This window comes from Octodon degus, unplaced genomic scaffold, assembly GCF_000260255.1.
Source record: "Octodon degus isolate 3935 unplaced genomic scaffold, OctDeg1.0 scaffold00178, whole genome shotgun sequence".
Taxonomy (NCBI): domain Eukaryota; kingdom Metazoa; phylum Chordata; class Mammalia; order Rodentia; family Octodontidae; genus Octodon; species Octodon degus.
In genome coordinates this window covers 2,555,264-2,578,306 of record NW_004524754.1, presented here as the reverse complement: position 1 = coordinate 2,578,306, position 23,043 = coordinate 2,555,264, and the positions used below count along the sequence as shown (strand labels likewise).

The 23,043-nt window shown below is 43.9% G+C and overlaps 1 protein-coding gene across 1 annotated transcript in view; it reads left to right on the top strand.

The window, feature by feature from the left end:
- Nucleotides 1–23,043, top strand: part of Galnt8 (polypeptide N-acetylgalactosaminyltransferase 8) — a 77,321-nt gene that overhangs the window by 32,551 nt on the left and 21,727 nt on the right. Inside the window, exons 3-10 of the mRNA XM_004643592.2 lie at nucleotides 1,160–1,326; nucleotides 5,622–5,805; nucleotides 6,502–6,699; nucleotides 7,203–7,317; nucleotides 11,574–11,759; nucleotides 18,463–18,600; nucleotides 19,322–19,417; nucleotides 20,076–20,243. Coding sequence (XP_004643649.1) covers nucleotides 1,160–1,326; nucleotides 5,622–5,805; nucleotides 6,502–6,699; nucleotides 7,203–7,317; nucleotides 11,574–11,759; nucleotides 18,463–18,600; nucleotides 19,322–19,417; nucleotides 20,076–20,243 — 1,252 coding nt within the window. The remainder of the gene's footprint in view (nucleotides 1–1,159; nucleotides 1,327–5,621; nucleotides 5,806–6,501; nucleotides 6,700–7,202; nucleotides 7,318–11,573; nucleotides 11,760–18,462; nucleotides 18,601–19,321; nucleotides 19,418–20,075; nucleotides 20,244–23,043) is intronic.

The window sequence follows — 23,043 nt, the reverse complement described above, 5'->3', positions numbered from 1 at the left end:
AGCCACTCTCCCACTCTCCTCAATCCATTCCACTTCTGTGCTCACGGCCACAGACATTCAGTGATCTAATTATTCTTTCTATAAGATAATGCACCATATATATGGTGCATTATCTTATAGAAAGAAAAATTAGATCACTGAATGTCTGTGGCCGTGAGCACAGAAGTGGAATGGATTGAGGAGAGTGGGAGAGTGGCTACTAGTGCAGTAGTTCTTTCTATGGATGAAAATATTCTAAAATTAATACTAATAGTTGTTTTGATTATTACCAATATAGAGCAATTATATACTGTTAAATGGATGAAACTTATTCTTTGTAAATTGTATCTCAATAGTCACGTTTAAAATTAGGAGTTGTTCCACATGTTACAGTTATGCAACATGAGAACTCTGGACATCTCTTGTACAGCAGAGTGGCTGTATTTGACAATGCAGGCTCATATACTTATGTATTTGTTAAGAGCTTAGACTTCCTACTGTGGTTTTAACATACATATACATTCACACACAGAACACAGGAAAACAAGGAAACTTTTGGAGTTGATGGATATGTTTATTACCTTGATTTGGCAGTTGTATGATAGGCATAAGCATATGTACAAAGCCAAATAACCATGTATATCAATTATGTGAAGTTTTAAATGTATCAAGTATACCTCAATAAAGCCATAAAACTAAGAGTAAATGGGTGCCTAGCACATGGCAAGCATTCCATAAAAATATAGGCTATAACTTTAGGAGAGTGCCAACCACACTTCTGTGGCCAGCTCGCTCCTCTGCGTGGTAAAGAGAGGGTTTGTCAAAGGTGACTGAAGGTCTGACAACCTGGGAGGGAGCGGGGCTGGCAGAAGGGAGGCTCCAGACAAGGAAGTGCATTCTGGGGGAGGAATGAGGATGCTCCTGGGGGTGCGATGAATATCTAACTGGTAAAACCTATTGAAGATTAATTTTTAAAAAGTGCATTAATTGGTGTAAGAGAATGATTTTAGGTAAATAAATGATCAGTCTCCCTGGTACTATGATAAACAACTGAGAGATTCCCTCCATAGGAGTTAGGGGGTTTAATGGGTCAATTGATAACATCATATGAAGTGAAGGGGAGATTGGATAGCAAAGTAAAATTAAAAAATGACATGGTTATAAAGGTGATCTCTTACAGGTGCCTTCAGAAGACATACCCGTCCCAGCTCCCATCGCTCAGCGTCATCCTCATCTTCATGGACGAAGCCCTGTCCATCATACTACGGGCCATCACTAGCATCATTAACCGGACTCCTTCACAAGTGCTGAAGGAAATCATCTTGGTGGATGATTTTAGCTCAAATGGTGAGCAACTTGAGCCAAGAAAATATGTAAAAGTGGCTATTTGTGCTGACAAAGGTTTGCAGTTTAGGGTTTACTATTGTTAACCTTGAGCACTTTTATAAGAAGCCAGAATTAGATTATAAAGCCAGAGATTTGGGATAGTGTTACAACAATTTTTCTAGCTATGTGGGCCCTGAAGGGCTGGCTCATCAAAGACAGAATTTTCTTCTTCTCTGGGGATTTCTAAGTTTCATGTAAGTTATTTAGGTCTCTCTGCAGAGATAAAAAAGACACAATGGCCACTTAACCCCTTCCTTTTTGGATGTCTAGACAGTAAGATAATACTTATTTTGTTCCTTTATATACCTCCTAGTCAAGTCCTTCCAATATAAGTAAAAGAGAAATAAGAAAGTAGAATTTTCTGGGTGTGATGGTGCACCTCTACAACTCTAGCACGCTGGTAGGCTGAAGCAGACAGATTGTAAGTTCAAGCCAGGTGACTTGGTGACTTAGCACAACCCTGCTTCAAAATTTTAAAAATAATTTTAAAAAAATTGGTGGGGATACAGTACAATGGCAAGAACTTGGAATCAATCACAATTACCAAAAAAAAAAAAAAAAAAAAAATGGAAGAGGTACTAGAGAAGAAGGGGGAAGAGGAGGAAGAATTTCAAATTTCTAGAGCACAATCCCACTAAATAAACAAAAGAGAATAGCTTTTGTTTCATTCAGTTCTGGGCATGAAGACTGACAGAAGATCATGCGTGTCTTTGCTGGCAGGAAGGAAGGAATTCAGATGCAAAGCGAGGTGCTCTGGCCCTGCCTTGCTGTCTGTGATGAGCCAAGGCAAGTCCTCACACCTCTTTGGAACTTAGCTTCTTCAAAGGGTGATACGCAGGACCACTGCTTTTAGTTTTAGGGGGTGATCCACACAAGGATTCTATAGTGCCATGGTCAATAGGGAGTAGATAAAACTTAATTGAAACATTTTTCTGTGGAATAATAAAACAAAATAATAAGAAAAATGCAGCATAGGATTATAAACACAGGGCAGGCACATAAGGGGAAGCCAAGCAGAACTCTATTGTTCTAAACTCTGTCACTACCGGCTGCTATTTTCCCTCAAGGTAGTTTGAATGGACACAGAAAAGGGTATTGTTAGTTGTTCTTTGGCTGGTGTCACTAGGACTGGAGTTAGACTCTTTCATTAATTATGGAAATACTAGGTAAAAGGAGTGCTCCCTGGATCTATGTCAGAAATCTGCTCTGTTAAACTAAAGAAAATAATATACATAAGAGAAATTTACTATTCATGTGACTTTGTGGAAAGTTACTCAACTACTTCACACATCATCTGCACCTGAAATGTACCACATGGGGACTCAGTAGTACACGGAACATGCTCAGACCTGCCGCCATTGCTGCCTGCAAATGCCAAGGTCTTGCTCCATGCTGACCTCAGTTTTATTGGTAATGCTGGTGAAGCTCCTCAGCCTGGTATTAGAAATTTTCCTGTTCTTCTATCAGTAGAGTGGTGAGTCTGTAATTTTTTTCTCAATTTAGACAAATTCCACAGCCAACAACTCTTTATTAAGCATCTACCTTTTGTCAGAAAGAGGATTTCAGAGATTTTGAGAAGTTCCAATTTTAATTGGCAAGGAAAGACACGCTATGCAACCCACTTCAGTGTGTGAGTGATACAGGGGAATGAAACTCCCAACCCGAGGGGTACCTGGGCCAAGTTCATGTTCTCTAAAACTGAAGAATGAATTGTAGGAATAATGAAGGTTACGAAAAGAATATATTTATTGTGGGAAAGATGTGTCTTGTCCAAGAGAAGGACAGAAGGGGGACCTAAGGGGATTGCCTGGGAAGCTGTCTTTTCTAGGGAATTTTGTGGAGTAACATCAGGAGGAGAGGCAGGTCTAGGGTGGAAAACACTGGAGCACGCTAGGTGGGCATAAGGTGGGACAAAGCTATGGTCCGCCAATAAGATTACAAGCACAATTGCTCAGTAAAGTCGATTAAATCCAGGAACAGATGAGGTAGCAAGTCACATAGCAAGTGGGTGTGAACATAGAACAGGGGCTTTTCCTGTAGGGGTTGGTTAGTGAATCTCTCTAGCTTTTAAGTGATTGACACCTGCTTAGAATATCAGTCCCTGAAGCCCATCCTTAGGGTGTGTGTGGCTGCATTTGTTTACTCTTTTGTTTTGAGGTCTGGCCCACAGCAGAGGTGTCTGTCTCTCCCAAAGTTGCAAAGTCATCTTGTCTTCCATACTGTCTTCTTGAGGGCTTGACCCTGTCTGGCTGCCTATAATATTTCCTGCTAATTTAGCTGCCTACAACATGAGGAATGGTAGGTCAAAGCAGGTGATATAACCAGATGTATCCTTCTGTGCAGGAAGGGCCAGAGCACAGCGGGGTTGATGGAGGCAGGCTTTCTCGAGGAAGAGAGCTTGGGCCAGCACCTAAGAAGTGGGTAGGATTTGAAAAGGCAAAGTAAGTAAGAGAAGCTTGGAGGCTGGAGTAGTGTTAGAGAGTGGAGAAAAGACTTCTGTGAATAAGGATATGGAATCCCAAAGCACCCTGACCCAGTCAGTGTGGAACAAAATGTTTGGGGAGGGAAAAGTAGGAAAGATGATCAGAAGGGAGCATAGGTTTATTTTAAAAGATCTGAAGGAGCATCTTCAATTCTCAGGCAATATTTTTGAGAAGGTGACTGTTTATTTGGACTTAGAAGGTTTTTTTTTTTTTTTTTTTTTTTTTTTTTTTCCTATTTTAGGGAAAGGTCTACAGGATGTTCAGGGTCTTACTACTAGATCAGACTTGTGATTCTCCTGCTTACAGCCACCTAAGGGCTGGGATTACAGGCACGGGCTGCCACACCCAGTCTCAATTGCTGGCTCAGCATGCCTGGGGGCAGGGCTGGCAAAGGAGGCCAGGGAATTGAACCCCCGACTTCTGCGCCTGCTTGCAGGTGTTTTGATCCTCCGAACTATTTGGCTGGCCCTATAGAAGGGTTTTGATAGGTGATCTGGTTTAGCCCTCTAAATTGAGGAAACAGATACACCCAAATGGAAGCGACACAGAATTAGGTAGTGACCAAATTAGAATCTATGTCAACTCCTGGTGGGCACAGGGGTGGTCACCTTCATGTCCTGTACTTCCCACAGTTCATTGCCAGGAGGAGCCAACAGCCTCAGATTCACTGACTCTCTCTCTCTTTCTCTCTTTTTTTTTTTCACCTTCAATAATCGATTCAGTCACTCCCAAGCACAGCTGGGAAAGTTCTAAATTCAGGCAAATTTTAGTGACACAGCCATGTGGCACTCTTTCCAATTCCAGGTCACTCCAGGTCTCACAGATGTGCTCCCTTTTGGGGGGCAGAACAGGCAAGAATTTCATTCAGTGAGGAGAGAGGAGATGGGAGAGGGCTTGGAAGAGCCGACCAGGAAGGAGCACAGCTCTTGAGCAAGATGAGCTGATGGGCAGAAGAAGTGTGGGTTCACAGGCCAGTTACAGGCTGTGCCTTGGAAAAGCTTTTCTTCTCTGCACCAACTTAGTACCTCAGTGTCCTCATCTACAAGATGGAGACGCTGCAGTTTCTTCCTCAGAGGATTCTTTGGGAATGAAGTGAATCAGTATTGTCAGCAAATAACTTAGAATGCCTTGATTGGGTGTTTTGTACACTTGTTCAGTGAATTTCCACGCAAAGTTTTCATCTATGCAAAGGAGGTGACTGGTCAGTGGAGTCAGAACAGAAGCACGGATAGGCTTTATAAAAACAAAGGGGAGAGAAGGAAGAAAAATATTTATAATCAGCCTGTAGGTAGCGACTCCTGTTTATGTGTTTTTGAGGAGTGAACTCTAGCTGAAAGGTAGCAAAATTTCAGCCTGTGTATTCTGTTCTAGTCAATCCTGGAGCAGGCCAACAAGGAGTATCTAAAACAAAATTTTCAGCTGTTCATTGCCTCTCCAAAAAGTTTTGCAAGTTCAGCTCTGGAGATGTGCTAGGAAAAACTACCTTCGTAAAGGTAGGTCTGTATACTCATTCTTCCAAGAATGTCTCCAGGGGCTGGCACTAACGTGGTTCAGCTGCGAGGGAAAGGAAGTTAGGAATGGTAATAGGAAACCTCCAGGTAGAAAGGAGGGCAGGGCAGAAGCGGTGTGAATGCTGCTTGTCATACATTGAGGCTGTGAAGTTGCCCCTTCTATTCTGGAGGGGTCCAATCAGTGACCTACACTAGCACGAAATCTCTGCCCCACAGTGTTCATTGTGCACGGTTTTTCCATGGATGTGTGTTTGGCTGGCAGGAGAACTAAAGTCATCCTTGGATGAAAAGATTGAGTTTTACAACCAGATGTATCCTGGACTACTGAAAATAATCCGGCATACGCAGAGAAAAGGCCTGGCTCATGCACGCAACACGGGCTGGGAAGCTGCCGGGGCCGACGTGGTGGTCATCCTGGACGCTCACGTGGAAGTAAACGTTGGCTGGTGAGGTTCCGGAAAGGTCTCCTCGGAAAGGGCAGGACGGAGATCATACGTTAGCACGGAACACAGGACAAGGGGTTGCGGGAATAGACAAGCCAACCGAGACCTAAAGCGGAGGGAAGATTTACTCAGCATTTTGGCTGGCTAAGAGAAACAGTGCAGTGTCGCAGAAGAAACAATGGGCAGGGCTATGGACAGCTAGATCCTGCACCTGGCCTTGCTAAACACTCTGTGACTTTAACACTCACTTCACTTAATGAGACACTTTTGTCTTTACCTGTAAACTGCATAAACCTTCTCAATCTAAGTTCCTAGAGATTTTCTCAGTCCTGAGATTTCTATATGCTATAAAGATTAGATGAAGAGCACAGAGAACCACACAGACCAAAGAAATCATTTTGGAAAGGGGTCCAGGTGATAGGAGAAATTCAGACAGAATGCTGACCGCAGTCCTTGTTCCCAGCAGCCTCAGCGTGGCTCTGGAGTACCATCTGCTCTTGACATGGGTCAGTTGCTCGCCGCCCCAACTATCTTGCAAGCTGCAGAATTTCTGGGGCCTCTGGGGAGCTCCTCTCACTGGCCTGCATAGCTGGAATGAGAAGGCAGGCAATGCCTGGCCAGTAACGGAGCAGCTCTGCCTAGCTGTGCCTGCTGCTTGCCTGTGCCTTCAAGCTGGGCTTTCTGCTTGGCTTCTTCCAGGGCAGAGCCCATCTTGGCTCGGATTCAGGAGGACCGCACTGTGATTATTTCTCCTGTGTTTGACAACATTCGGTTTGATACCTTCAAGCTGATGAAGTATGCAGTGGCGGTGGATGGGTTTAACTGGGAACTGTGGTGCCGCTATGACCCAGTGCCACAAACCTGGATTGCTCTGGATGATGTCACTGCCCCAGTGAGGTACATTTGCATAGGTTCTTGGGCTTTGGTCGGCGTATGGGGGGGGGGGACCAGGGATAAGTGTGTGAGTTCATGTTTGGTGGTAGGAATAGTGATGGGGTAGAAAAATGGATGAGCTGGTTAAAAAATAAGCAGTTAGAAGAAATAAACCCAGAGAAGAAATTTGGGGTCATTTAGGGGGTTCCAGACCCAAACCAAAGTAATGTGTATTTAATATTTTAGAAGATACCTGGGCCACTAAAAACATTATAAGGCTATGAAATTGGGATACTGAGATGAAGCTGCAGATTCAGTATAATTTGAGAAAATGTATAATAGCACAGTGGGCAGGAGGAGGCTGCAGCATTCAACCCCCGCCTGTGGGTTTGAGGAAGGCCTGCATCATCAGAAAATGAGGAGGTGGAGTCCCAAAAACCAAGCTGTCACTAGGCCTCCCAGCCCTCACCTCATCGGACCTGTTCCTCATGGAGGGGTTGGTGACTGGCTCGCTGTGTGCTTTCCAGGAGCCCTTCCATCATGGGCATCTTGGCTGCTGATAGGCTCTTCCTGGGAGAGATCGGAGCTCTGGATGACGGCATGCTGGTCTACGGGGGAGAGAATGTGGAGCTCAGTCTGAGGGTATGTACACCTTCCTGCTGTTTGTGGGACAACGCAGAAGGAGAGTGTGTCCGGCAGTTCTCCATCCTGGCGACCTGAGATAAACACCTGAAAAGAAGCAGTGTTTATTTTGGTGCATGATTCTAGGTTTTAGTTCATGGTTCTTGGCCATCTGGCCCTTGGTCATGGAGCGAGGCCAAGCATCCCTGGAAGCGCACAGTGGAGGGCGCTATGCAGGGATGGCAGCTGGGGAGTAAAAGGCTGAGGAAGGTTGGAGTCTCGGCAGGGCTTCACCAGCACGCCCACTGGGGGGTCTAACGTCTAACTATTCAGATCCACTTCTTAAAGGTTCCACCACCTATGGTGCCATAGAAGGGCAGCCAGCCTTTACCATGTGGCCTTTGGGGAACATGTAAGATCCAAACCATAACAGAAAAAATAACAAGAAGGTGGCAGACTCTCTGGAATGCTAGAAAACAACTTTTGGCTCAAGAAGGGGCCACATTCTATTGTTTCTGGGTCACTGACCAAGAAGGAATTGACAGTGGGATTCCTGGAGTGCAGCTTTTTGATGGAGGGCCACGTCATTCGGGAAGTATGGTGGGGAAGGTAGAGCTGAGGCTGAGCAGATGCTGCCCCACTTTTCCCTGAGGATTCCACATGCTTTCCGAGCATCTCCTGTCTTCTTTAGCAGAAGACAGCTCTCTGTAAGTTCAAAGACTGAGGAAACTGGAGCGGGCAGAGGGAGGAAGGAATGCAGATGTGCAGGCAGAGGGCTGTTTCTATGTGGACTGGGGAAGCAGCAAATACAGTGGCATGTGTCTGTGCTGGGACAGTCTAGGAGAACTCTCAGGGGTGGATGCCACATTGAAATCTTGCATCCAGTCCTCATTCTCCGAGGCTTCGTGTGTCTGGAGCAATCCTGGCTTCACACCTCAAGGAAGAGGCCTCTTGTTTGCTCCTGGCAGCTTCTCTTGATTGTTTAGGTCAAATGCACAGCCTGAGTTTTTATGCTCTATAAGAGAATTTGGGTCCAGAGAAATCCAAGTGCAGACTCCTTAATATTGCAAAACAGTAACAGCAAAAGCTGCATAACAACCCATCCCAAACTTGTTGGTTTTAAGCAGTAATAATTGATTCTCACAGATTTGAAGGTCTCGCCTAGCTTGGAAAGGGTGCTCTTTTCCACACATGTTTAATCTGGGACTCAGTCTGATGGGACAGCAGATATCTAGGGACAGTGGTCCACCAGAAGTCCAGTGGAAGCACAGGAGGTCTGCTGAGGCTTAGAGTTGGAAGCATCAGGCTGTTGCAAAATAGTCCACATGGCCAAACTCAAAGTGACACGAAGCATTAGAGTTGATGAAGTCCACACATTACAATTGTTAAGAACAGATTTCTTGCCTTCCACAATGTTTTATTTTTATTTTTTGCAGAACCGGGGATTGAACTCAGATCCTTGCATTTACCAGTCAAGTGCTTATCCTACTGAGCCATCTCCCCGGCCCCTCCACAATGTTTTAGTTACCTTCCCAGGCTCTGGGACACAGTAGCCGACAGCCACTATTAATGGATCAGGGTTTAATTTGCCTCATGATTAGAATCCAGGACCGGCCAGCTTGGAGGCAGGACAGCATGGTGAGGAGCCAGTGGGAGAGAAACCCTTTCAGGCCTCAGTCCAGTGACTGTGATTTGCATGTCTGATGGTTAGCCAGCCTGAGCATTTTCTTCATTGGATCCTGTCTCCAGGGAGAAACCTTGAAGCTGCACGGGGTGTTCTCTTCTGACATCTAGTGGCCACAGCAGTGCTGGTGCCCACAGATGTGTGCAAGTGGGGATGAGGAAGAGGAAAGTCAGAATTTGTAAAGTGCTTACACGGCAGGAGCTTTACCTGGGCTGGCTGGGCCCAGGCCTTGCCATAGATCCGCTGATACCCACGGGCAAGGCACCTCGACAGGGACGACAGTCAGAGCTGTGTGGCGAGGGCTGACTTCATGAAAAGAGTAGGACAGTGTGTGGCAGACAGTCTGTAAGTAGTTTTATGTCTGTGTGCACGTGTCACAGTGAGATGGAAGGGTAGCAAAGCGGTGGAGAGGGAAAGAACAGGGGGATAGGGAGTGAAGAAGAGGGAGAGAAGAGGGGGGATTTAGCAACTGAAAAAACGCTGAGAAAGTAACATTTGAAAACTGTTGGGCAAAGATAATCAGTAAGTTCGCTTCATAAATGCAAGTTCTGACTTTTAATTTGCATCTAGAGTTTCTTGGGCCCACAGATGATTTTTCTCCCCCAAATTTCTATGAATTAGAAATTTTCATCTACTAGGAAAACTGAAGTGAAATTTTATCTGGATTTCTATCTGCATGACCACAGGAAGAGAAAATTGGATACCACCTCCACATGATCCTAGGGAATATGAAGGAAAAATATAGCAGGGTAACAGGAGAAAAAGTGTGACTCAGGGTGCTCCCGGAGGCTGCTGCAGTGTGTGCTTATAGGTCCCCTGGAGCTCTCTGTGGGCCCAGGATGTTGGGCCTGTTCTTTCTGCAGATGAGCGGGTTGGGGCTCACATAAGGGCAAGTGATTTCCCCAGATGCCAGACCTGTGGTCCAAAGTCAAGCACAGATCAGTCTGGTGTCCAGGTCTGGCTTTTATCCTCCATTATTCTAGGTTGTTGTAGCACTCCTTGGCCTCTCTCTGTACCCTGGGGAGAAACAGTGGCAGGAATGAGGAAAAGACTGGCAAGAAGACAAGAGCTGGGTCAGGGGACCCATGGCTTGATGGGCAAACTATCCCCAGAACAACAACAGGGGCACTGATTTATGCCTTTGCAAAGTTAGTGTCACTTGACACAAGGTTGACATGAACCAGGCAGGATGCTTTTCTTGGTCAAGTAGCTTGACTGCTTTAGGCACTGAGTCCTAGTCCTACTCTCACACATGTGACCAATTTCTAGCTTCAATAGCTCTCTACAGTTTATGAGATGCTAGGCAGAGGGATCCATGAGTTAGTAAGTGGAGAAAGAGATGAAACATTTGAAAGTCGAACAACTCTTTGGGACTCTTTAAGAAGTCACTCTTTTGATGTCCTCATGCCAACGAAGTCAGCAGAGTCCAACTACTCACCCTCATCTCAGGGGTGGCAACTGGCCTGAGTGCAGTAGACTGCTGCTTGGGAGCAAATTAGCTCCCAAGACCTGCAAGTCACCTGGACACAGGCTACATGATCTCACCACAGCATGATAAGATAGTTCTAGTGTCCATGGGGATGAAAATGTTTTCTAAGGCCAATACTAGAACACATATTTTGAAGAGTATGTTTGTACCCATTGAGGTAGGTCATATGGAAGAACATTTATAAATCATGGTAGCTTTTGCATTGATATCTATTACTGAGTAACAATATTATCATGAACCTAGTGTCTTAAGGCAAGATGCATTTTTTATCCTACAGTTCCTGTAGGTCAGGGATCTGTAACTTAGCTTGGTCCTCAGTCAGTTTGGAGCCACTATGTAGACCAGGACTGGGTTCCAACAGAGGATGAACTGGAGAAGGATCTGATTTGAGGACTACATGACTGATCATAGTCCTTAGTTCCTTCATGTCTTCCACACTGAAAGATCAATCAGTGTTTGATGCGTCAGTTGGAAGCCACTCTTGGCTTCTTGCCTTGTGGCCCTCCTAGTAAGGTAGCTCACAACATTTTGGCTGGCTTGTTCAAAGTCCATGAGAGCCTGCCTCGCAGCCAGGTGGGCACTTCAGACTGGTGTCATGTAAACACACATTCTGTAACCTCAGTCATATACTGTTGGTCATAGATAGTCATAGGCTCACAATCAGGGAAAGGAAATTAGGCAAGGGTGTGGGCCTGGGGTGGAGTAGTCATGGAGGCCACCTCGGAGTCTGTCTGCCCCTGGCCCTGAATCTGTCTTGCAGGCAGAAAGGCTCTTGGGAAGCTAAGTCTAGTGAGAAGGGCTCAGGACAGTACCTCTCAGGGCTTAGGCACTTGGGACTGAGGGAACAGAGGTGCCCCTCTTTGGGCTATTTTAGGAGAACTTCTTGGAGGAGGTGAAATTTCATTATCTGTTTGATGATAGGAGAGAAGCACTTAGGTAGACTCTTAAGAAGGGATAGTTTAAGTAAGAAAGTGAGGCAACCTACAGATGGGAGTGCAAGGACACAAACTAGTCTTTAAATAATTTTTAGGATTGCTCTGTGAGTCACACAGTTCACCGACTGTGGAGCCAGCCCACCCAGACGGTTCCTCCCTTCTCTTGCAGGTGTGGCAGTGTGGAGGGAAGATTGAGGTCTTACCTTGCTCCAGAGTAGGTCATCTGGAGCGACATCACAAGCCCTACGCCTTGGATCTAAGTTCTGCCTTGAAGCGCAATGCCCTGCGTGTGGCCGAGATCTGGATGGATGAGTACAAACACATGGTCTACCTGGCCTGGAACTTACCACTTCAGGTTTGTCATGGGCTGAATAGAAGCTGAAGAGAATGGAGAATGGAGGAGGTGGTGGTAATGGTGGGTGGGGAAAGGAAAGGAGTAGGAGAAATATGTCGTCCAAGTTCTAAAGCATTCAGGTTATACCCAGAGGGTACAGCAACAGTGACATTTTGCACTTATACAACAATGCTGAATTCCAGACACTTATTTAGTTACTTATTTTTTACTTTCCGTATTCATTTTATTGTGTTTTCTAGATATACATAATGACCACATTTATCATAAGAAATTTGTACCTGTATATGATATATCTTCTGTTTTTCCCATTCCTCTCTCTTCCCTTCAAATCTTCTTTCCCTCCTTATTTACAAGAGCTTTGTTCCCATTTTTCCTTCTATTCTTTCTTTTTACAGCTTTCAGTTTTTGACCATTTGGTATGATGTTGGCTGTTGGTTTGTCACAGGTGGTGTCTTAATTGCTTTTCTCTCATTACTGAGACAAAATACCTGACACTCAAAGTTAAGGAAGAAGAGGTTGTTTATTTGAGCTTGCTCTGTTTTCCTAATATAAGTGTTTATTGCTATAAATTTCCCTTGTAGGAATGTTTTCTCCTTGTCCAATAAGTTCCAGCTTGTTGTACTGTCATTATCATTTAACTGTAAAAACTGTATAATTTCTTCCTTAATTTCAGCTATAACCCATTGGTTGTTCAGGAGGTGTTTAATTTCCACATATTTATGAAGTTCTTATGTTTTTTTTTAAACCATTGGTCCAATTTCACTGCCCTATGATCTGATACGTATGAGATAATTTCAATTCCTTTGTATTTACTTAAGCATGTTCTCTAAGCTAGTATGTGGTCTATTTTGGAGAGCTACCTGTGTGTATCAGAGAGAATGAGTATTCTGATGTTGTGGGATGGAATACTCTGTAGACATATATTAAGTTCATTTGTTCAAAAGTTGATGCACCTCTGATATTTCTAGTTTATCTATTTGTGACAGCAGGGTACTGAGGTTTCCCACTACAATTGCATTAGTGATTATTTGATTTTTTGTATCCATTAATATTTGTTTTACATAGTTGGATGCACTGGTGTTTGATATATATATATATATATATGGCTATGATTATTATCTCTTCCTCTTGGATTGTACATACTTTACAAGGATGTAATGATCTTCTTTGTTTTTCTTGATCAGAGTTAGTTTGGAATCCACTTTATCTGCACATAGAATAGAAAGCCATGCTTTTTTTCTCTGTCCTATCACATACAGTATTGTTTTCCATCTTCTTACTTTTAGTCTGTGAAGTTCTTTTTGAGTTATATGTGCTTCTTGTATGCAGGCTATTGTTAGGTCTTGTTTCTTTGTCCATTCTGCCAGTCTGTTTCTTTTCACTGGTGAATTAAGACCATTTACACTGATGGTTATAACTGACATATATCGACTTATCTTTGCCAAATTATGTTTCTGTTTTTTGGTTCCCTTTCTTTCCCCTCTGTTTAATTATTTGCCTTGCCTGGTTGATTGGTTCTCTTGGGGTCCATGAAATTGTAGTCTTTGATATGTCTTTCTAGAATGTCCTTCAGAATATTTTGGAGTGCTGGTTTGGTAGTCATGAATTTCCTCAGATGTTGTTTGTCATGGAAGTATCTAATTTCTCCATCAATTTTGAAGAGCAGTTTTGTAGGGCACATCACTCTGGGTTGGAGGTTGTTTCCTTAGGGCTTAAAACATGTCAAGCCTTCCTTTAATTAACAGTTCACATTGAAAAGTCTGCTATAAGTCTTAAGGCATTTCCTTTATAGGTGTTTTGCTTCTTTTCCCTTACAGCTTTTAATATTCTGTTTTTGTGCTTCATTTCTGGAATTTTGACTAGTATATCCCTTAAGGTAGAACTCTTTGATCATGGCTAATTGGAATTCTACGTGCTTCATTTATCTGTGGTCTATTTTCCATGCTTGCAAAGTTTTCTGTCATTATTTCTGTGAACAGGTTTTTTTTTTTAATGTCATTTTCATTGTCTCCTGCTGTCTCATTGACTCCAGTCATCTTAGTTTGTTATTCTTCATATCATTTAGCATTTGTTGCATTGATTTTTTTGTGCATTGCCAAGGTCCAGCCTCAGCTTCCAGGGAACAACAACTCGAGGACAGAGGAAAGCAGGTGGTGAAGAAGAAAGACTCAGAGAAATACAGTGGGGTTAGGAGGGAAGAAGAGCATGTGTCTTCAACCCAGAGTAAAATCAGTAGCCTTTATTTATACATGAGTGATTACATAAGCTTTCTTCATGCAAGATTAACAGATGTGGTTTTCATTTATAAGTGAAAAACAATTTAAATTTTGATTAACATGAGTACACAGTATAAACTAGAAGTAGTCATAGAAACTTAATCAACCATTGTTCTTTCTGTGCTATTTTTGCCCTACGGAAACTCTGCTCTCCGGGGTACTTTCTTACTGCCTCAAGATCTTGACTCTAAACTTTCTTGTTATTGGTGAGTGTGCCTGGATTAGGCTTGTCCCATTCTTCAGGTTTAAGGTAGGAGACATGGAGTCAAACTCTAAGAACTTTATGCACTTAATTAAGTTATACCAAAAGCCTAGGTGATTAATTGTGTGCTCTCTTTCATGTGAATTATAAGCCTAACAATCCCCAGGGCAGTTGTGGAGACACATCCATATGAAGTTCTACTTTGCAGATTCTCCAAACATGACGTGACTTTGTCAGAGGCCAAGCTTTGCTCATGTTTGTTCTTTCTGCAGCATATACTTTCCATAGACTTTTAATCTCCCACATGTCTAATTGAATCTGTTTCATGGATTCCATTTCTTTCCTGTATCGGGCATTGGTGGCTTCCATCATTTTCCCAAGCTCTTATATTTTTCTATCTGTACTACTCTAGATTCATTAATAATGCCCTTCATTATGGTCTCCCTCTCTGAGGTTATCTAAGAAATTATTTCTGATTTAATTTTTTTCCCCAGAGCCCCACCATCTGCTTTATTATATCCACTGTTATCATCTCAGAGAGTACGGATAGGTGGTTTTCAAGTTGTTCCACCTGATTGCCACTTGGATTGGCTTTTGCTAACCTGGAAGTTTTGGATTATATCTTGCTTCTGTGTCTTCTCATTTTCTTTCGTTGTTTTTGTTTAATTTTTGCATTGATGTTTGTAAATTGTTTATGGTAGGTATCTTTATTGTTAGTATCAAGGACATTAGGAAGTGACTATTTCTCAGAGATATCTTTCAGGTGTAACTGGTTTGTGAGTTCTGAGTGTATTCCAAGATCCTATTTCTTTGGTTTATTAAAGATGAGAAGTTGCTGCCTATTTGACCTAGCTCCTGGCCTAGAATGTGTTTATGGCTCTCAGGCAATCTCATTCTTGGCACACAAGGCACAACAACTGATTAGAACAATTGTGTCACCTTGGATAAAATAGTATAATCAGTAATAACAATAGCATCACACAACCTAGAAAAATGACAAACTCTGGTAACAATTCATTTGCCACCTTTAGCCATATGAACAGTATTTGTAGTTATATAACAAAATCTACAACTAGCCACAAAATTGTATACAATTAGTATTTGTTCAACATGGTGATTGGAGGGAATTTAAAGGAGTTTTGGGGAAAAATAGACAAACAAGATGAGAAAGAGGTTAAAAGCAAGCTGGAGGACAGAGGCAGATTATCAAGCTTTGGGAATTGGTGGAGAAGACAGGAGAGAAAGACAGCAGGAAGAAACAGAAACAAACAAGAACAGAACAACAGCAACAAAGAGAGAAAAATGAAACAATAACAACAACAAAAACTAGAGACAAGGAAGAACAACTGATTAGAACAGTTGTGTCACCTTGGATAAAATAGTATATTCAATAGCATCAAACAACCTAGAAAAATGACAAACTCTGGTAACTTTTGAAGAAGTAGGATCTTGTATAAAATCAAGAATAATTCAGAAAGAGAGAAAAAATTGTTCTTTAAATTTATTTTATTTATTATTATCTATTATTATTTTTTGCATTTTGTACAAGGTCCACAGGGTCTCACTACATAGATCCGACTTGTAGTGATCCTTCTGTTTACCAAGTAGTGGGATTACAGGCACGCTCCACCACGCCAAGTCGCAACTGTGTCTCAGGGTGCCCTAGGGGCGGGGCCAGCACGGCAGGCCGGGGATCAAACCTCTGGCCCCTGTGTCTGCCTAAGCAGGTGTTTTAATCCGCTGAGCTATTTGGCTGGCCCTTTATTTTATTTTATTTTATTTTCTAAATTTAATAAGCAAAGAAAGGAAGAAAAGCAGAAAAAAGATCCACTTCAGGGCATGTCACTGTTAGAGAGGGGGCAGACAGAGTCCACATCTCTGCTGACCAATCTTAGCAAGCCAGAAGTAGAGTTACAGTAGCAGATGATCCTGGCTAACCTGCACCTTTAGTTCCACTGAAGTTCAAGATGCTTCCGGTTTCTAGCTGGGGGCTGGGACCTGGGCTGCACACTCTACAACTTTTCATGTGCCTCCTCCTGGCTTGAACTTGGCCCCTTGCTGGTTTGAACTCCACTTCCTGACCTGCTGGCTTGAACTTGGCAGCACCTTACCTTGACCCTGGCAGCCACTAAATGGAGCCAACCTGCAGCTGCCTTGCCAGCGGGGTTCAGTTGGCCCCCTTCCAAAATGGCAACCAGCCAGTCACCCGCACCTGGAGGATATCTGAACCTGAATTACCCACCGGCCACTGCAGCCTGCAGCGTCCAGTGCTCCATTCCACCGGTTCATTTCTCCATGGAGGCCTCTGGAGCGGCCAGTAGTCACTACGCATCTGCAGATTCAAGCTGTCTTCCCATATTTTGAACCAAGGCTCAGGGAGAAAGTGCCACTTGCCACCTCTCTCTTGTGCATTTCAGTCCCTCTCTTTGCTTTGCCTGTGAGCTCCAATTCTTGCTTCAAATCCTTTCTGGGTCCTTTAGTCCCACTTTCCTCCTTCTCTTCTTCACATTGCTGCATTCCAGCATCTAGATTCCAAATCTCAGAGGGGCAGTTTCCCTGTGCTCACCACTTTGCATCTTCTGGAAGTTCAGGCACTGTTTTATAAATTAACTCATGAATAGCCAGCTGTAGTGGTGCAGGCCTGTAATCCTAATCCTTGGGAGGTTTAGGCGGGAGGATTGTTGCAAGTTTGAGACCAGCCTGGACTACAAAGTGAACTCAAGGCTAGCCTGAGCTGCATGGTGCAATCCTGTCTCAAAAAAATAACTCATCAAGCACTGGACACACCTGGGGGATGCATTTCATAGACTAGGAAGCCAAGTCACAGAGGGTTGGAAGGGTTTAGTAGAAGGTAGCTCAGGTGCAGGTAATAAGTAGTAAAGATGACACTCAAAGTCTGTTTGTCATGTTTCTCTCATACTGGGGACTCTTCTGAGGAACAATTTTGGCCATCAGCTATCCCTGGTCTTAGGGTGGCACAAGCATGGCAGACAATGTGGCTTGGTGGGGTAGGCACTGTGATGTCACTGGAGACACTTGGATGAGTACAGCCCCTGTGGCTGAGTCCACATCTGCTGCCCTGGTTGCCTGAGCTGAAAGTGATGTGCTGCCGTCTACTTCCCTTGCTCAAGCCCTGGGCTCAAGCACAATGGGCATCCAGATAGCCATCCTCTCATCAGCAAACTCTCCTCTTCTACCATGCTGGATCTCACGAGTAGCTTCTAGAAGCCAGAGAGTCCTGGTGGTGGAGACCATGGAACAATTTAGGAGGGAAGGTCTGGAAACAAGATGGAGCTGGGCTACACATGGGGCACAGGATGAGGAGAAGTTAAATGTCTGCAGAAATGTCTGTACTTCTTCAGCATTCATAGTCACCAAAGCCCTCTTCTACACACACCAGTGCTCTGAGAAGCTGAGGCAGGAGGCTCCCAAGTTTCAACATAGAACCATGCAAAAACAAACAAACAAACAAAAACCCCAACCAAATGAAAGCAAAGAAAAGCAAAAAGCAAAGCAAAGAAAAACAAAACAAAACATAAAAACCCTTTATTGAAGTGCCAATAAGCTACAGTTAGCTTGTTGTTTGAAAATATAAGGAAGGCTTTGTTCTTGTGCCAGTAAACCAAGATATTAGAGGAAATATGTCCTCTCCTTTTGTTCTTCCCTCCACAGAGTCATGTTGGTGACTGTACCAATCTGTATAGGGGACTGTCCATAGCTCAGTGAATGGTCTACAGGGATAATCTGAAACGAACCTCAAAGGAAAGTTCTGGTGAAGGGTGGACACCCACTTGGTTTCTACATTTCCCTCTTAATTTGCCTCTTCCTTATCTTTTCACTTTCATTACTCACAAATATCACTTCTAGGGAATCTCCTCTAACCTCCAGATCGGGGTGCTAGAATTCCTTTTAAAGCCTTTTGCACCATCATGAGGGATATCACATGCCTTGTTAAAGCAAATATCATTCCAAATGGGAGGAATCTATGCAAAGGAATGAACCCAAGTGGCTTCCCACATGCAGGCTTTGCAAATGTCTGGAGCTGGCAGAGGTGCTAGGGTGCAAGGCTTTTCACTTTCTCTGGAAATATTAAACAAGGCTACTTTCTGGCCACCAGGATCATTCTCAGTTCCTTCACTTGCAGTCTCCCCCCTCTGTGCAGTGAAGGAGGGAAACACAGAATGAGGCACAGAGGCTTATGTGCTTTTTCTGTTTTCTTTTTCAGAACTCTGGGATTGACTTTGGAGACATTGCTTCCAAAAGGGTGCTCCGGGAGAAACTGAAATGCAAAACTTTTGACTGGTACCTGAAAACTGTTTATCCAGTTCTGAAGCCAATCCATGATATTGTGGGCTATGGAAGAGTATGTATTGTGAAATTACATTTTCAGATTTTAAAAGTTTGGTTTGTATAAGACAGAAAAATCCAGGTGACATGACTTCCCAGCTCAAGTTCACGTTGCCCAGGATCCCTGTTCAGCTCTATGCACCCTGACCCCCCCCTTTTTTTCTTGCTCTGGAATTCCTGCTCCTTTCCCTTCTCTGTGCTTCTAGTTCCTGGGCCAGTGGCAGCCCTCTCAGTTTCTCCCTAGCCCTCCTAACTTGGGGTACCACCGCTCCTCTGTCTGTTGGGGTGGTGGTGTGCACAGGAAGCATCAAGCAGCACCTGCCCTAAGCAGTTATCAGTTTCCCAGGGCTTAGCAAATGCTGCCAGGATCCCAGAATCCACTCTATTTGGCTGGTGGTTTCTTTTCTTTCCTTTTATTTTTCTCTCCCCTCCTTCCCTCTTTCCATCTCTTCTTTCCTTTCTTTTTTTGCAGTACTGAGAATTAAAGCCAGGGCTGTTACATACAGCTACAGCTCCAACCCTTTTTTGTTACTCTTTGAGACAAGGTTTCACTGAATCACCCAGGTTGGGCTGGAACTTGTGACTCTCTTTCTTGAGCCTCCCAAGTGCTGGGATTATCTGTCTAAGCTGGTGAGCTTTGTGCTCTTGTTGCTCAAGGAAGTTGCAGGGCCTGGGAAGGCTTGCTGCCCTCTTTCCCTGCCTCTTTCCAACAGTGTTGGCATGCTTTTTCCCTTCAGATGAAAAACTCCTTGGATAAAAGTGTCTGCCTGGATCGTGGACCCATTCCGGGCAACACACCCATCATGTATATGTGCCATGAGTTCAGTTCACAGGTACCTTCCTTCGACTCCTCCCCACCCAGACGGCCAAGTCTGTAAGGGTCAGTGCCTGGGAATCTCTGTCAGATTTAGACAGTGTTGGGGGATGGGGAGGCAGGGCCTGAGCATCCTGGCTAACAGGCAAGGGAGGAACCTTCATGAGGAAGCCCTTCTGGTTCACTCAGAGTCACAGACAAGACTGTCCCATTTTCAGGACAGGAATCTTGGCTACATTCCCTCTCTGGATAGTATTTCATTAGCAGTCACTTTTTGGCCCACCTCTTTCCCTCTCCTGCTCCTGTGTACTCTGGAAAGCATGCACGGGAAGCTGCCTGCACTGCTCTTTTAGAGCAGAACCAGAGGGCTGGAGATGAGAGAGGAGCTGGGAGTCTTTTCCCCAGGAAGAGGATCTGGCTCCAAGTGCAAGAATAGTCACATTGGTTGTCTTTGTGCGTTGCCCTCATGGGCCTCTTTTAAGGAGTTCTTGGTAATAGCTGCTTAGTAGCTGGAGAAACTGAGGTACAAAACCGCCTCCTGTCCACCTCACTCACCGAGTAGGCCATGTCCACTTGGAGTCTGTGAGAGGTTTCCTGCCTGCAAGCCCACCGCCAGGGCTTGCAGCGTCACAGCTTCAGCTGGGCTTTCCCTCAGCAGATCCCTTGTTCTCTTTTAGAATGTCTACTACCGCCTGACTGGGGAGCTCTACATAGGACCACTGGTCGCAGAGGTTCATGGGGATGACCTTTGCTTGACCGACCCAGGGCAAAGGGAGAAGCCTGCTTTGGAGCCGTGTTCCAAGGCAGCCCAGAATAAATGGCACATATATTGGGACTTTAAGCAGGTGAGCGACATGCTTTTTGTTGTTGTTTTCTGGTGCTAGGGATTGAACCTGGGGTGTTTCACACGTTAGGTGAGCATTCTACTGTTGAGCTACATTTCTAGCCCATCACGACCTTCAAGTACAGCTAGGGAGTGTGAAATGCAGGCTCCTGAGGCAGAGCAGGTAAGGTTGGAAATGCTGGTGCTTGAGAGAGCTTGGATGCAAATTCCAGCTCAGATGCCTTCTACATGCTCCTGCTCCTCTCTGAAGCCCAGTGTGTTCATCTGTAAGTGGAGGTAATGACACCTACTTCGCAGGCCTGCTGGGATAGCACTAGCAGCATGTGCGGTGGTGTCCGGTATGCAGGTGTGTTCATTCAGTATTAGCCACTGTCATTCATTTTTTTTTTTTTTATTAATGGTGATAAGACTGTGCTGAAACCTGACTAGGCTAAGTGTCATAGCCTTACCTTTTACTCCAACCACATACTATAAGGAGAAGGCACAGGAAGTTTGACAAATATCACAATTCATGTGACAGTGGCAGGAGGGGCTTGGCTGACCATGGTCTCCAGTGACTGCGTCTCTTGTTGGGGCTGCTCTTAAGCTTTTGTATTCTCAGGCTTCTCGGTAGGCTTGACATCTGGTGGAAAGACATTACAGTCTGCCCCACTCACTTGATGTTTAACATATCAATACTTGATGGAAAATACCTGTTCCATGTTAGGCTTAAGATGTTGGATATTCAGACAGATAGTGAAGTTAAACCCAATTGCATATGTTATAGAGTAATAATAAGCTTCTCTTCTGGATGGTTAACAAGCTAAGTCTGCAGGCCAAAAATTAGAGAAACAAAAAGGCTGCAAGGCCAGCCAACATTTTGGCCCTAGGCTTTCAAGGTCAGTGAAGACTCAGGACATAGGAAAACCTATACTGGAACATCAGGCAACTCAGTTGTGTCCCAAATTTTCTGATCAAGGAGATTATGGGGCCACAGAGCAATGTGATTGATGACATAGAGTGTGCCTAAGGAGAGTTTCATGGAGAGAAAACATTCTCTTAGGCTTTCACAGAGAGCAAATTGGTCAAGCAATGACCGTGATTCATCCACATGGCTGACACTGACAGAGGATCTTCAAACTGTGGTACAGAGTTACAGGATAAATCCTGAGGGTACTTGACTGACCTTATCAGATACAAAAGTTACATTTCTTGTTATACAGGTCTTGATTTATCTTGGTCTTAACCATCCAGCAGAAAAGTATAAAAACAAGGTATATAAAGTAAAGCCATATTAATATGCTGAGCTGTGAAAGGCTCGAGTCAACTTCTGTGGATAACCCACTACTATTGTGGACTGCTAGAATGTGTTGGATTGCTGTGCTGAATTCATGCACCTATAGTATTTAGATGCCAACGGAATACCCATTTCTGACAGGACTAAACAAAAAAAAGGCGATACAAAGGAATGACCATTTTGTATCTGTATATGCAGAATAGTTGGGATAGATATACAGCTACTTTCACTTAACTTAATGAGAAGAAAGATTTATACTAATAATGTTTGGACAGGATATCCTATCTGCATCTTGTACTATGGATAACCACTAAGAAGATAACAATGTATAATGTATTAATTTTTGAAACTGTCCTATTAATCAGTTTTGAAACTGTTTCATTGATATTTGTTTTCTCAACAAATAAATAAATAAAAAAAATCTGCCCCAATCATGCGCTCCTCTCTCTGAGCAAGGTGCTATTGCCTGTGGAAAAGCCTAACTTTTTCAAGCTAATGACCCCTTTGAGAATTTCCTGCTTGCTGTGGATTTTCAAGAAAAATATAAATATATACCTATGTGCAACAGTTTACTTCTGGAGTTCAGGCAACTTTTGCATCTTTGGTGAAGTCTCTTTGAATAAGATAGCACCAGCTGGAAGGAGGAGGGAAATGCCATCCCTGTCCCTGAGTCTGCATATAAGCTGCAGTGACTCAGACCCACCTGCGCTGCAGTAACAGGGTGTTCTCTTGCTCAGGCCCTGTTGCTGGGGTTATTCCTCTCCTTCCAGATCTTCAACAGGACTGATGCTGAGTACATGGGCTACAGGAGGGTGAGGTGCTAGAGTGTTCTTGGTGCCCCACTTCGCAGCTTTTGCATCCTCTCTTGTGGTTGCCTGCTCACTTGCTTCTCTCCACCACTGGGCTATGAGCTGGAGGGCAGGACCTGGTATTCACTGTTCCATCTCCAGCCTTTGACATCACACCTGGAAGGTGGTAGGTGCCAGTGGAAGGCTATGGGTGCATTCACATGGAGAGGTAGATGTGGAGGAAGCCCAGCAGTGGATGTGGTGACACAGCTGGAATAAGGTCAAGGTGGGGTGGGCGCTCTCAGTACAAGAGGGGCTCTAGGGGACTTTGAGGAAGACAGTGCTGGAGTCAGGTGTTGAGAATGCTTTCAGAAACTGCTATTGGGGTGGGATGAGCCCAGGCCCTGGAGCAATTTGCTCTGACACTAACAAAACTCCTAATTATTACCCTTTTAAAGGTACTAATTTTCTTTTAGGACAATATCTTCACTTAAGAAATAGTTCAGCATGTAGACCAACCTTGTTATCAACATAGAAAATCATTAGGAAAAGCAAAAGTGTCCAACAGTGCAACAGATTTTTTTTCTTACTGAATATTACATATCTATTCAAATGATATTGAAAATATATCTAAACATTTAAATGAGAAAGATAAATAGTCTAAAGTTAAGTTTTAAAAAACATATACACAGGGGGCTGGGGAGAGGGCTCAGTAGAATAAGTGCAAGGGCCTGAGT